This window comes from Penicillium soppii, assembly GCF_028829465.1.
Source record: "Penicillium soppii strain IBT 18220 chromosome Unknown utg000005l, whole genome shotgun sequence".
In the NCBI taxonomy this organism is placed as follows: Eukaryota; Fungi; Ascomycota; class Eurotiomycetes; order Eurotiales; family Aspergillaceae; genus Penicillium; species Penicillium soppii.
Window position 1 is genome coordinate 744,995 of NW_026643235.1, and position 15,180 is coordinate 760,174.

The 15,180-nt window shown below is 46.8% G+C and overlaps 4 protein-coding genes across 4 annotated transcripts; 2 read left to right on the forward strand and 2 right to left on the reverse strand.

The window, feature by feature from the left end:
- Positions 1–3,944: 3,944 nt before the first annotated feature.
- On the forward strand, positions 3,945–5,002 carry N7529_005702 (acetate uptake transporter family protein; the record flags this gene model as incomplete). Its single annotated transcript, XM_057241229.1, has 3 exons — positions 3,945–4,342; positions 4,430–4,595; positions 4,679–5,002. The coding sequence occupies 3 exons, from the start codon at positions 3,945–3,947 to the stop codon at positions 5,000–5,002; spliced, it is 888 nt and encodes a 295-aa protein (XP_057096588.1).
- Positions 5,003–6,801: 1,799 nt separating this feature from the next.
- N7529_005703 (uncharacterized protein) lies at positions 6,802–9,015 on the reverse strand (the record flags this gene model as incomplete). Its single annotated transcript, XM_057241230.1, has 4 exons — positions 6,802–7,543; positions 7,599–7,714; positions 7,876–8,192; positions 8,247–9,015. 4 exons carry the CDS (start codon positions 9,013–9,015, stop codon positions 6,802–6,804), a joined length of 1,944 nt encoding a protein of 647 aa, XP_057096589.1.
- Positions 9,016–9,774: 759 nt separating this feature from the next.
- On the reverse strand, positions 9,775–11,802 carry N7529_005704 (ENTH domain protein; the record flags this gene model as incomplete). Its single annotated transcript, XM_057241231.1, has 5 exons — positions 9,775–10,991; positions 11,047–11,158; positions 11,212–11,402; positions 11,457–11,694; positions 11,755–11,802. The coding sequence occupies 5 exons, from the start codon at positions 11,800–11,802 to the stop codon at positions 9,775–9,777; spliced, it is 1,806 nt and encodes a 601-aa protein (XP_057096590.1).
- Positions 11,803–13,427: 1,625 nt separating this feature from the next.
- N7529_005705 (uncharacterized protein) lies at positions 13,428–14,676 on the forward strand (the record flags this gene model as incomplete). Its single annotated transcript, XM_057241232.1, has 2 exons — positions 13,428–13,859; positions 13,912–14,676. The coding sequence occupies 2 exons, from the start codon at positions 13,428–13,430 to the stop codon at positions 14,674–14,676; spliced, it is 1,197 nt and encodes a 398-aa protein (XP_057096591.1).
- Positions 14,677–15,180: the final 504 nt, after the last annotated feature.

Here is a 15,180-nt window from a genome sequence, read left to right on the forward strand (position 1 = left end):
ATGGATTCTGATTTGTCCAATTCTTGTAACTCGGTCAGCCCGCCGAATGCAGAATGCAATAGTCTGGGCCTATTTGCCGTCCTTGACGTCGATTGGAAGGATTCTGTCGCTCTGGTTCGTCCGGTTATGCGGGGTCACTATTAGAAGATCAGATGAGCACAATGTGGGGGAAGTAATTCCTGCTATTCGCGTGTATCCAAAAGCAAATTGAATGGATCTAATAAAGTGATCGTCCTGTAGGTTCTCATGACGATACATGACGCTACGTGGACATCTTTCACAATCGTCCAGGGCTGAGTTTTGAAAAAACAAAAAATTCAGAGCTACAATATTGTACGGAGTATACATATCATGCAGTGTTCGGCAAATTAAAGCTTGACTTGATCTGGTTATTGGTCGCCATTTGGCCACCAAGAGCAATTATTGATCTTTGCTGTGCATATACAGTATATGTCCAAAAAAATCTACAATTGGCGACGAAGGTTTGAAGAATGCTCATTATTGATCGTGGCGGTCAATCACAAAGACATGTACGCGTTTTGAGCCCATTGCTCTTTCTATAGAGCTTTTGTTATGGAAAAAAAAGTATAATAACGCCGACTGTGATAGGGTAGAGTGGGCGAATTATCAGATCAAGCGGTCTGGATGATTGGCGATGAAGTAAAGTCGATATTTTCTGATATTTCAGTGCGAAGACCTCGGGAACAGTGGCAGAATACTACAAATAATAATGCAGACATTTTTGTCTGGCACACCGCTTCCTGTTAGTCAACCGAAGATTACGATTGAAAAAATAGCAGTTCCTGAGATGTTTCTCTTATATTGCTTCGCATAGACGTACATACAAAGTACTTTATATGTGGCATGTTTGACTCATAATTGAGACCAGACGCACAGGCTAACTCAACATCGCAGTACTCCGTACACAAAATAGACTACAACCTCTTGGCTTCGAAGCTAAAAGGCCACTTCACTAACACACTTTGCATGTAACATTGGTAGAGCAAAGTTTAGGCCTCCGAAGCCAATCTCAAGCTAATATCCATATGGCGCGTTTTGCTTGTTTGTGATTGCTCCTTGGCACGCCACAACGCCCAAGCTATCTTATGATGGATAGCTTACACATGTTAGTGCCGCCACATGCAGCCAGTTTGCTAGTGAAACTCCATCAATCAGAGGTTTCTTTTAGCTGAGTCCAGACAGCGTACTCCGAGGGCCAGATCCTTCTAAAGCCAATCGAAGCATCAACGATGTGACTTTGCTAGGTAATGTTGGGATAGTGCTACAGAAGTGGAACCCATTATTGCTGCAGAGCTGCATGATATACATACAGAATACGGAGCACGGTGTCCGGAAAGGGATCTTGCATTAACTCCGTCCTTACCTCGCGAGATTACCCTTTATGTCGCGGAGATGTCGCAACATGACACGTTGCCACGGTATCAACTTAGTACTAGAAATAGAAAGAGTCTATAAACAGGCAAAACCATCATCCCCTTCACTCCGACGACTTCGCAGTCTGAACCTGAACAGGGAAATCTCTGACGCGGGCCGAATCCGAAGTTAACTGAGCCCACTGAAACGTCCACGGGTTCCACCGTGTCTCTTGTCAGCCGTAAGCCCCATCGCAGAGCCACAATGTGGAGATGAAGCTTGACAAGCTTGCATATCTAGCTTGAATCCTCGCATCACAAAGGAAAATAATAAAATAAGGAAACAGAAAAAACAAAAATTTTCATATGATCACTAAATGGGTCTCTTCTGAGCCTTGTTTGCCGATCTAGGTTCCCCCCCGCGGGACCGATGGCCAATTCGAGAAAAACACAGTAAGACTAGCTGTACTGGGTTGCGGCTGTGCGACGCCGTTTTTTACCTCTTACCGCAGTTAAACACTGGAGGTGACATTTTATCCCGTTTCCCCGAGATTTGAAACGTATCCATATCCGCACAACCTCCGAGATCGTTGAAGTTTGATGAGGATTGACCTGAGTGACAACGGCAACTCCGCGCAGCCGCGCAGCGTAGTGAAATAGTGTGAATTAGTGGTAGTTTAGGTCTCTTAGCTGCTCTGTTAGTGGTGCATCCGTGCTTCGTATCCCGACTCAAAAAAGGGGCAAAAGGGGGATATGCTGTGACCCACATAAAAGAATAATTTCAAGTTGAATCAATTGAGTCCGGCTAAACCGCACTAATCCATGCAAATATTCCCTCTTTTAATGGAATAATAACAAGGTATATTGCAATAGCGTTGATCGGTGGACAAATTCATTGGTGCGTAATCATACCCGAAAGCCTTAGAATATCAGCCTAAAAGTATATGGTACTTTGTTCCTACGTTTTATGATGAATTATTTCACAATTTTGTTATATCGAGAAATTCAGGATAATTCGGGCATAAGTACGAAGTAAAAGAGTGAAGCGCAAATCAGTTCACGGCGACTGGTTGAACCGAGGTCGTGACGCAGTCGACTCGGGTCGGTACACAGTACCCGGGATTTGCTCCCGAGAATGCTGTGCTTAGGAAGTCACTTCTACCAGAGAACATTGATAGATCAACAAAATTGTTGCTCCACACATCTCGCCCCCAAGAAGTTCTCTCCATACTCTCCATATTGTATAACGATACTCCATCAAACTCCATTTCTCCTTCGCACTAGGGGAAAAGCTTCGGTATAAGCCGCGTGTCTTTGGTTCAATCAAGTCCTGTTCCGATGCCAGCGGTGCGAAGTGGGCTAGATGATCACAAATAATCTTGATTGCGGATCATGCCATGCCCTAATGCAAACGCTTGGTCACCTCTGTATATTGTATATACTAGTATATATTCCACGGGACGCTACGGTTCGAGTAAGACCCTTGAATTGACCCACTGTAAAATCACGAGCTGTACGGAGTACATAATAAGAGGAAATTGAGATTAATAGTTCACGTTTGAACAGTGAAACGATCGCTGCACGCTTAATAGAACTTAGAGTTAGCCCCGGTTCCAGCAAGAATAGTCCCCAATGCAGTGTTAATCCACAGTATTTTCTCAATTGCATACCCCAAAAGACACCAATCCAAGCAAATGATAGCAAATAATAGTCATATCATGACGGTGTTTACCAACTGACCGATGATGTTCACCAATAATAATGTTCCCCGGATCCCTTCTCCCCACTTTCTTTCCCCGGGCTCATGTTTCCTTTCATCCTTGCCTTTCCGGAGCCAATGGTGTTGGTATTATGCAGCTCCCATTCCTCCGTCCCGTCCCTGCATGGCTAATTCGGCATTGCTCTAGATGACCCGGTATACAATATGGGGTTTCTGATCCCTGTGAAACCATTAGCAATTTTAATAAATAAAAAAGAAAAAGGAAAAAGGGAAAAAGGGATTTCAACTTGGTCCGAGAGTACCGATATAATAATAAAGTAGATTCCCCCCAAGGAATCTGTCTCCCTCTCTCTCTCTGTTCTCACTGTCTCTGCTATATCGACTCTCCACTTTTATTGTCCAAACTTTTGCAATTAACCTCTGTTAGTGTTAAAGTGGGACGGATTCTGGCGGCTGCACATCATTGCAGTTTGAAAAAAAAAAAAATAAAAGAAGAAAATAATTATTGTAAGTTTTTTGGCGGGTTCCACATCGTCTTTCCTTTCCTCCATTTTTCTCTCAACTATTTCGGCTTGGGCTTTTTGGGAGCTTTCGAACTTTCGAACTTTCGAACCTATAATAGTTTCCCCATCGCACCTGTTCCTATTCCTCTTCCTTCCCCAACTTTTTTTTTGTTCTTCGAATCAACTCGGTGCTGTGCTCCATTGATTGGATTCCTTTTCATATATCCCCCAATCTATAACTGTGTTATACTTCTCGGGTTCTTTTTATATCCAGCTTGCTGGTTTCCTTTTTGTTTATTATTCCAACCTTTTTTTTAACGATAATATCAGTTCATATAAAACTGCATCATGTCTGCGACAGAAGCAGTTAACAACGGCGGGTTGGAGAAGGACATTGGTACCGCTCCTCAGAACGGCTCCGGTGCCCCCATGCAGCCCCAACTGTCCGCCGAAGAGCACCAGGTGGCCCGCGCTGCCGCACGCTTCGGCTACGGACCCCTCGCCCATGTCAACACCGTGGACGCTTCTCTGCCCGCCTTCGGTGGAGAGTTCCAGCCCGGTCTGTACAAGCCCGTTGAAGGTCGCAAATTCGCCAATCCTGCACCTCTCGGCCTGTGCGCTTTCGCCCTCACCACTTTCGTGCTGAGTGCTATCAACATCGGTGCCAGGGACATCTCTGCTCCTAACATCGTGATCGCTCTTGCTTTCGGTTATGGCGGTCTCGTTCAGCTGCTTTCCGGCATGTGGTACGTAGCCGTAACCCATATGACCCTGGGGTTTCACAGACCTAGGGGGAGTGAGATTGACTCCTACTGACATTGTCGCTTTTCCAGGGAAATGGCTGTTGGTAACACGTTCGGTGCCACTGCTCTCTCCTCGTACGGTGGTTTCTGGCTCGCTTTCGCTATCGTTTTGACTCCCGGTGGATTCGAGATCGAATCGACGCTCACAGCCACGGACCCTGCCAAGTTCTATAACTCCATGGGTCTCTTCCTAATGGTAAGTTCTCTCTTTTCGCCCAATTTCACACATTGTTGCAATGTCCTCAATCGTCGCAAGAAACAACCGCTGACCGCAAATAGGGATGGTTCATTTTCACCACCATCATGCTGTTCTGCACGCTCAAGTCGACCGTCGCTTTCTTCCTGCTCTTCTTCTTCCTGGACTTGACTTTCTTGCTCCTCGGCATCTCCTACCTGCAGCGCGATGCCCAGGGCCAGGTCAACCTCCCAGTCCAGAAGGCCGGTGGTCTGTTTGGTCTCCTTGCTGCCTTTGCTGCCTGGTACAACGCCCTCGCTGGTATTGCCGACACTAGCAACAGCTTCTTCATCATCCCTGTGGCTCACTTCCCCTGGTCCGCCACTGGCAGGAGCCGCCGTGGCAAGACTGAGCGTGAGCTCGCATAAGCGATTTCCTTTTCAAAACCAAAAGGGAGGGAGTGGAGAGCCGCTAGGTGCTTGTAATGTTTTCGATACCCAGTGTTGTATGTATAGGCTGCGTGCGATATAATTTCCACTCGTACTTTGCTCTCAGATTTCGACTCGTTTGTTCGTTGATCGATTTGGATGCGGTTCGAAGGTTCGTTCGTCGCCTGTGACTGTTGCCGTGCATGGATGATCAATACGGACCATCCTGTCGAGTGCAGTTGCAAAATGTTTATTCGCTAGTCATCGCGCTCTTCAATGGAGTTAGTCGGTGCTGGCTGTAATTGTTCGGGGGCATTGAGCTTCACGCTCGGTGCTCCCTGATTTTCCTTGATGTATTTAGTGTTTCCTTACCTGCGAGTTGTGTGACTCAGTAATTAATTCAACCATGTTAATGACAATGCGCCAAATTTATCTTCGACCTTGTAGTATGTCCTCATACCTGTGCTCGTTCAATGACTTCGCTGAGCTGGTGTTGGTTGGTTTAGTCTTTGACCCAGTTTGAACTTGGTATTTCAAAGTCAATGCAAGTACTCAAGTATCTTGTGTAGCCGTGCATACACATAGACTTGGTACCTGCTGCGAGCTGAAAACGTTCGTAGATATGTTTCTGTCGACAATGGTCCAAGTACCTGCAAGGTTAGTCAAAGCCTGCAGGCGTGGTCATAGATCCAATGCATGGATCAGCCTAAATCACATTTTGCTGTGTCAATCAAGACTAAGCTGATCAAGGCCAAAAAGCTTTGAATTGAGCATATGGGAAAGCAGAAGAAAAAAAATAGGGGCACAGAAGGATGCACATGTCTCAGGTGTCACTATGGTTTTTTTTTTCTTCCCCCTCAGCGAGGCGTCACCCGGTGTTTATACCTAAACCCTTGACTAGCCTGCCGTGTCCGGGACTTGTCAGAGTGGACAGTGGATATACTGGGTCCTTGATCTCTGGCCGGCGTTTTCTCGGCCCTGAGATGCTCCTTGATGTGCCAATAATTGGATTCTAAATGACACTCAACTTTTTTCCAATATACTCCTTTCCATTTTTAGGAAGTATATCTCGTAAGACCCCCTGATTCCCCTTGGTCCCTGGTGACAAAGATGGATTAGAAAAGATAGAGAAAGCCAAAATAAGTCAAAATCTTCAAACAAGCTAAAAGATCGAGCTCAGCAAAACACCGAGCCAACGCCGATCTCCACCCGGATGAAACTCGGAGCTTACTCTAAAGGTAGCATTGTACGACGCAGCGTGTCAGCTTCGTCTGATGCAGTAACGGGCGGAGATTGTTCGGGATCGGGATGCCGGCTTATCTTGGTGGACAGATGGACCTGTCAGTCGTTCTATTTGCAGGTCGAATGCCGAGACTATAGGGAATTTCCGGCTTGGTCGGAATTATATGAATGATGTGTTAGAGTTTGGTGTTTGGTTACTCTTGTCAGGGGCTTTCGGGGGCCTTGGTATCTTGGCTTTTCGCAAACAGTGTGATTTTGTCCTTGCTTACTCCGTACTCGCCCGACCTTGGAAGCGATTAAAAGGGACTTGATGGACCAGTATAAAAGGGACCAGGGAATCGACTGTAACAGAGAGGCCAGTCAAAAGCCCCGGATGCGACCGGGGTTTTGTCATCAATTAATTTGAAGTATATGGTGTGCACTAGGCTATGGATATTTATAATGGTTGGTTGCGGATCGCAAGGAGAGCGACAAGTCCACGGTATAGGCACAGAGATGGTTGCTTGTGTACAACCTAGGTGGAATAGACAACACCTTGGCCAAGCATCCAATTTTGTTCACTGTGCTGACAGGTCCAATTGTAACATAGTCTCGTCCCAAATTTGACGAAGCATAGGTAGGTGAATGCGATCAACAAAAAAGAAGCCTAGCAAAAGAGCGCGGGCCTCCTGCCACGAAGTGATCCCTTGCAGCCGAGCAGCAGTAGCCAGCTCAGCTACAAAGAATGCTCGCTCTGATGGCAAGGTTGCACTGCAAGCTGCTCCCATGAAGAGCAGCCAGAGCAACAAGTCGCGACACAGCGCGAATAAACCAGATGGGATGGTGGCCTCAAGTGCGGTGCGCAAGGCCTGAATCGGCTTGGGAAGTAATTGGCCTATCATTGGGTAGAAGTTCCAAATGGCGCTGTTGTGGAACAATAGTAAGGCCAGGCGAGTACAACCCTCAATAGAGTTATCGCATTTCACTTGGCCTGTTGGTGTGTATCGATCTGAGTGCAGCTGGTATTCTACATGCAGCACTTCTGTGTTGAAGTAATCCTCGGTTTCCTCGTTGAATTCCTTGTATCCAGTATTGCCTTTGATCCATTCCGCATACCAGGATAGCTCGAGGAGATCATATACAATTTGTGGCATGGCTTCGCCGAAGATGCCGGGTATTTTGAGTAAAGGGATGAGGCGGGTCGAGAGTAATGCTACGTCGTCGTTGGGTGGGACGATAGAGAGCCGCGTTGGGCGGGGATAGCGGACAAAGGGGAATATGGGTCTTGCATGGGCCATGCAAGCGACTCGGATGTCAGTCCTGGGTGTCGTTAGTGAAGTGTTTATCGTGCCTGGCGCAGGGCGGAACCACGAACCATGAAATTTGGAACCGAACATCTGAGGGGACATCGTCAAAGTTCTTTCGAAGTGCGATCATCTGTCGCAATCCTGCCAAATGGATTTTGAGATAATCGGGATTACCTGACGCAATCTTCAATCGGTGTCAGCATCGATGTGTATTCACGGTTCATTTGCGCAGCAGCTTGTGCATGGGGAGAATACGGCATTGGGCACTGGGATCAGCTTGCGCCGGAAACCGCTATCCACCCCGAAATCACAGTCAAGGTTACATGTTTCAAATGTTATACATACTTCAATTGTTAATAAAGTAGAAACTGCAGCAATCAGAGCGTCACTGGAAGCCTTGACAGGATCTGACAGACCCTCGTTGACCAATCGAATAGTCTCACCCCGGTGGTGAAACGTATCAATCACCAACTGACTCCGCTTTTGATTAGGGTCTCGAATGGGTAGCTCGCCTGCACGCATAGCATCGTTAGATGTTGCCATGCAAATTGTCGCATGTAAGATTGCCGGGTCACGCTGAATTAAAGCAGCCCAATGCGCCTGCAGTTTCGGTTTATAACGCGTTTGCAATGGGTGTGCTTCTTGTGTGAGGTCCCATAGGACTATGACAGTGTCAGTAGGCAAATTATCGATCCCAGGATCGAGGTGGCACTTACAGACTCGTAAATGTCGCATCATTCTATCTGTCAAATGTGTATGGCCGGTACTAAAGGGGTCATTGGCCCCTTGTCCAACATAAGACCATACAGATGGCCCAGGGGGGTACACCATCGTTCCATCGAAACTGGTGTCGTCCCAAGATGTATCCGATATCTCAGGGTATCCAACAGCGCTTGTGGGTACAATTTCTTCGACGTCTGGGTCTTGCTCATCGGATATTCGATTGTTGTCCGAACTCGCAGGTGGGCTTGTCAACGCAGGCGCAGATCCAGAAGATACAAGTGCATCGGTATCCTTTGTAGGCGGCTCATAAGGTGAGTGTTTCCATTTGCTTTTATTGTATTGTTTTGTACTCTCAATGCGCTTCTTCCGATTATGCTCGGACATCACATGAGACCGGATCCTTTTTAGAGTCTCTTCTTTTGTTCCCTCCGCTGCGGTCTGCTGGTCGCTGTTGACCCAAAATAACGTTGATTTCCCCGCAGAAGCATTGGCATTCTTGCGGGGTTTGCGGACCTTTGTAGGTGCATTGCGGCTGGGTCCTGGAGCTGTAGTGGCGATCGGAGGATTTGAAGGCTGTGGAGGAGCTGGCGTTGCTTCAGGAGATGACTGGGATGAAGTTTGTTCATTATGGGCAGTTGAGTGTACATTAGGATGGGATTGCACGGGGACGTTGTCAGGGTGGATCGGATCGGCCACAGACCAAGCCGCGGCCGATGGCCGAGTTAGCACGGGCAAGGTCTGTTCGTAACCAAATTTGTCCATGGAGAGGAAAGGGTGGAGGAAGAGAAAGGGAAAAAAAAAGTCAGCGGGGTAGGGATCGAATGTACGAGGAAATTGGATTCATAAAGTGATCGAATCATCGGTCTCGCTAATAGTTTAGTGCCACCAAAGGAAGAATTCTCAACGCAAAAAGAATCCCTGAAGATCGCCCTTTTATGGAGGGTGTTCCCACACAAGCTATTGTGTTTATATCCACTTTATTGGTCCACTACTTTTATGACAGCTTAGATTAGAAACTATTTTGTAACTGCCCAGGTGTATACAAAGATTCTGGGGCTTTCAAGGGGTAGAAGTCTTCCAAATATAGGACTTTTCATTCAATCCCGGTATTTCACAATCATTGTAAAGTCAAAGGTTCAAAAGGATTCGGGGGCCAAAATTCCCTTTTGACGTCAGAATATCTAGTCAGCACCAATGGATTTTCAGTATATAAAATATAGGAATTGACAATATGACTCTCAAGCCCAATAAAGTACAGGCCGGGGCACCAATTTCCGAACACATCCGTGGAACAAAGAAGCTTGGCCCCGGGGTTGTTCCCAATGTACCTAAGACAGCGTACATGTACAACATTCCATTTATGTACACTCGAAAAAAAGGCTAGACATTCCCGACTACGTGATGAGGAGGCGAAAAGAACAGTGTGGGAAGCAAATGAGATAGGATAAGATAGTCAAGGGAGAATAATCTAATGGGCATGGGTTCCATTACAAGGCCATATAAATGGATGGAGCTTCAAATTTAGGTCATCCCGGGGCGTGGGAAGATCGGCACCGTCTCCAGATGTTCTAGCCCGCCCATAGTACCGGTTTGTCCACTGTTTTGCCAGCCCTGTCCCGTCTGCTGATTGATAAATTGGCTCTGACGGAAAGGATTGGTGCTGCCAGTCGGGTTAGGGCGCAAGGGGGCTGCTGCTGGTTGATGTGGAGCAGGCGAGCTACGTACGAAAGGATTGGTCCCTGTCCGTTGAGGTTGAATTGGCTGCGCTTGTGGTTGAGGGGCTTGCGCTTGCGGGGGTAGAGGAGGGTGGAATTGCTCATTTGGGGCGGGGTTATATTGAGGGTTTGCGGTAGAAAGTCGTTTGGCGAATGGGTTTGTGTTCTGCCGAGAAAGAGGGGCGGCAGGTGGGGGACCGCCCGTGGACGAGTTGGTCATCATTGACTGACGGAATGGATTGGTGTGCTGAGGCTGCAAGGGTTGGGGCGCCTGCTGCTGCTGTTGAGTGAAAGAGGCAACGCCTTCCTGTGGAATAGGAGCCAATTGTGACTGGAAGCCATACTGCTGTGGCTGCGCTGTGTATCCACCAAACCCAGCGCCGGTTGGCATAGCTTGAAGCGGCTGGGGTGGTTGCGGTTGCGGCTGCTGCTGCTGTCCTCCGAATGGGTTGTTAGGGCCCTGTGCTTGGTAAGGCGCGCCATATTGCGTCGGCTGCCCGTACGCGGTTGCCTGAGGTTGCTGCTGGATGCCAGTCTGCTGGGCATAGACCAGTTGCTGCGGCTGTTGTTGAAACCCTGTTTGCTGATACTGCATTGAGGTTTGTTGTCCCATCGGCTGCTGATTCTGCTCAATAGAGTCAAAGAAGTCAATCAAGTCCACGGGGGCCGGTTTGGCTTGTTCTTGTTGCTTGGTAGATATCGACATCGGGGGATTTGGCGTTGATGTCGGTTTTGCGGTGTCGGCAGTCGCACTGGCTTCCATATTTGGCGGAACGCGAACACCCTTTTTAGCCAAGTATTCCCGTCGGCGGAGGTCGAAATCAGGATCATTGAGGTCGTCCTCTAAAAGCCGCGCCAGGTCGGTGGAGGCATGCTTGAGCTTTGGGATCTCTAAACGGGTCGCGGATTGGAAATGTCTTGCCACCCCCAAAAACTGGACCACTTCCTCTGTTTGCTTCGTGAACGTCTTGTATATTGCCAGGGCGCGGATACTATCCGGCCGCGACATTTCAAAATAATGTTCTGTGTGTATTCAAGGTCAGATCAACAGTCATAGGGAAGCGAGGGGTTGGCTTACCCAAAACATTAATTGTGCCCTCGTTCATGACCGAGTATAGCGTCAATAGATCGAGTGTGAGGAGGCGGAATGCTGTCAAGCTAATTTCGTTCTCGGGTTCATCCGTCAAAAGCTATACTCTGTCAGTCATTAAGTAGGAGACCGGAAAACGCCGGGTTAACCTACATCACACCGTAGCAACACGCGGATCTGCTTCTGAACAATTTCCGTCTCTCTCAGGAGACCTTTTTCCACACCTATCCTCTTCAACCGTCCAGGTCCGCTTCGCACATGGTCCGTCTTCGAGGCCTCGAACGCTTTGGCGCGTGTGATAAGATACTCGGCATACCGTCGGATATTATGTCCCTGTGATTGCGCTACGAGTTCCTTTAGCAAGCCGCGCTTCTATAGCAAAGCTCCACGATCGTTACCTTCTGAGAAATTACTAGGCGCGATTTTCTTCGGATTGTCAGACAAGTATCCTAGCGCAGCGTCCAGTTGACCCTCCCGAATCATAAGATGAAGGACGATGAGCGCCTTGAATACAATGGTCCATGCCGAGTCTCGAAGTCGCAGTTGGAGTGTTCGGAATACCTCTGCCACTCCCGCCTCGCCGGTATGGGTTGCCACAAGAATGTGTTCGATGTATTTGGATTTAGGGGCAGCAAGCTGTTCCGATCAGAAAGTTAGTGATTGCACACATAAAATGAACAGAGGTTCCAAACTTACCTTGAGCTTTGTGGCCCCTTTTACTGATTTTTCAAATCCTCCAGCCATGTTGTGGAAGTCGCGAGATCGATGCCCAACCCCGGACAGTTTAAAAAGAAGAATTCAAGCTGTGGAGAAACAAGGGTTTGGCAATAAAAGTCTGGAGAGCCGGCTCCAGGAATCAAACCACTTATAGTTTGCGAAGAAATCTTAAATCATCACCCGTATCGCTCATGACGTGGCTCATTGGGCCATGCTGAGAGTCTGGAGAAGGTTGGGTTTCCAAGAGGGTCAGAGTCCGGTCGGAAGGGCCGGTTCAAGAATTGACGAGTACGAATTTTCACAGGAACATGAATATGGACCGAGAGGTGAAGGGAGAGATAAGAATAGCAAAAAGAGAGATGACCAAGGATGGCAGAGGGAGTTCCTGGGGGGGGCGGACTGCATGTTCCTAGAGGTAGCCTAATCGGGACTAGCACTATTTGGAACGAGGACCGGCTCGTGCATATGGAAGTATATCAATCCTCAAACATAAGATATATAGACGTCTAGATGGATGTCAAAATTAATGCCAGGCTGATATGTTCTAGCTTGATATATTATAGATAATACCACATTCTAAAGGCTTAGATTTTGGGAAATGTCAGGCACATCATTTATCTACACGTTTATATATATGCATGGCTTCCGCTTGTCTCAGCATAAACTAGACAATCCATAGGCATAGTATACATACAATTTAATTTGATTTTTTTTTTCAATTGTCTTGAGATATATATCCAAATAGAAGTTCGCCGGTTTCTTCGAACATGACTATTCTAGAAACCCTTGGCTACAACCCCAAATTGTGATGCGGATTACGAACCGAAGATATTACCTGTATACATAACCATTTTCCTATAGAGAATACCATGCTCCTGTCCCTTTTTGATCATTGACAGTAAAAAGGTCTGCAATAGAGTGTTGGATATAGAAGGTAGTCTAGCGGGTGGCTCACCAAGACCTACATATGCTATTAGAAAGATGGGATGGATATAACTAAACCTCCCTCGGATCAAATTTGCTCTTGTATCTGATCTATGACTAAATATGTACATGTGTACACTTAGGAATGTATAACATAGTTAGTAGTCCACTACCTATAATCTCCACGTAGACCACATAAATAAAATATCGACCATTTACCTAGGTACGAAGTCCACGACTTTGGTTATAATTGAGATTTAGGAACCCCATAGTCACTATATATAGGCGATTTTAGTTGGGCATGTAGTTCGTACTGTTGAACCTTGGGTTTTTCTGAATGATCTTTTTAGCTCTCTTTGTTACCTTCCTCTCAAGCCATTTTCAAACAAATACTTTTCAAACCTACTCCGAAATCCAATATTTCATCACCCATCAACTAATTTGGTCTTGTCTCTCTGTCATACAAAGTACAGTTCTTGTTTCCAAGGGGATAGTCTCCCCAGCTATCTCTACCTAGAGTTGTTATACTTATTCCTCTCCCTCTTCACTGCTGGTCCACCAACGCTTACTATTAAGCCTCCCACATCTGACCACCTCCCAAGACCCCCAGACTCCTTCTTCTAGTCCATCATCTTCAATGAGCCGAGTGTTCAAGTATGCAACCTCACAAGTCCCGCCGTCAACCTTACTACCTGTATACTAATCACCTGCTCTCGCTCTAATTTAGAATGAAGTCCGCAAAACCTCAACGAAGACCGAATATCCGGTGGAATGACTATATGCGCCAAGTACTTTGCTGTCTGTACCGATTTTACCACCGCGAAAATAAGGCATGGGAAGAGATCTTTTCTAGAATGTTTAGATCTCATTTAGATGAGCGTGGAATCAAAGGCTTTCTCCCAATTACGACTCTTATCACCCAGTGGACCTGGATGAGAGACAGTGGGAATCTTGTTTGGTACGATGTTCATATTGCCACAGATTTCAAGAGGGACGGAAGATGGAAAGACATCATAGCAAAAGTCGAGTCTATGGCTCAAACATTGCGCCTATCAATCAGAGAAAAGAAGGAAGACAGCCTGGACATATCTCTATGGAGACCCTCAGAGTCAACTGCAAGCGTGCGCACCAGGTCTTTACCATCGGTTACTCTTGCTAGCGTAAGTTGATCCTCAAAATAGGTGACTCGAAGTCTGACGTCTGTTTTATTAGAGGACTGCCATGAATAGAATCATCCCAGTACCACAAAGCGCCCTGGAATCAACTCAGAGCGTGAAGACTCCACCGCAACAGACAGAAGAACAAGAAACAAGCAACTATTGGGCCGACAATAATAGTCAAAGTGACATTGGAACGATGAAAGAAACTGTTAGCCACATGCACATCCACGAACCAATCGCTTACCTGGGAAGTGAGGAGCCGGTAGTCACTAGCCACGGGAAGGTCTGTATGTGGTGTGAGCAGGGGTCTGAAATTGACTACCAGCACGATCAGGGTCAGCACGAATTCAATAAACATGATGAAAATTTGAAGGGAAGCTCTGGCGAAGCAGGCCCAAGCGACTGTGATAATCAACCAATGCCCATGGATGACAGGACTGAAACTTTCGATGATGATAATTCTTCGACCCATGAGAGCGGAATCTTCCTGGAGGATAACCCCGATGACGCGATGAGCACTTTGCCCCGTATCGTGGACGATAATGAAATTGAAGATCGATTGCCCAATTTCTTGTATCACGGTCTTAAACGCCAATTGGAGCAGATGGGTTCCAGAACACCATCCATCGATCAAATAGAAGATGATGACTGGCCGTCAGACGGAGGATATCAAGATCCCAACACTCCAACCCCAGGACAACGGAATATCTTGCGGCCATTCGGAAGAGGGTCACAGTCACGTTCCATGGGTGATCGCAGGGATATCGAATATACCTCACACATCCAGTGGTGGTCTGAAGGTGGATGGAGAACATGACTTTGTGAACACATGACCGACGCAGACCGAGGACGAGATGGAATGATCAAGCTAGAAGTACGAGTGTAATGTACAATTACTTGAAAAAACAAACAAAACGAATCAAAAGAAGTCAAATCAGTCACATCCTGTTGTACGGTTACATATCTTCTAGATGTCAATATTATCCAAACCACAATGGGCATACACTTTACACATGGTTCATGCGCCATTAGTCACATATATTCAGACACCAGTCTCATATACCCATGATTATGCTTTGTATCGACCGAGGTAACCAGGAAACAGGGTCCCATTAGTAAATTTAAAGGCCCAAACAGCCCCTACTTGGATGTGAAAGTAAAGACCAACTACCCTTTTTCCACAAAGTGTCTCTCGCTTTAATGGGGTATAAGATGGTTTCTTGTTGCAAAGGTTGAGAGAGGCCGGAAAGAACCCAAGATGCGCATTGAGATAGGCTCAGTTCAGATTGCCACATGTTATCAACTGTTCCTTGAGCCAAAG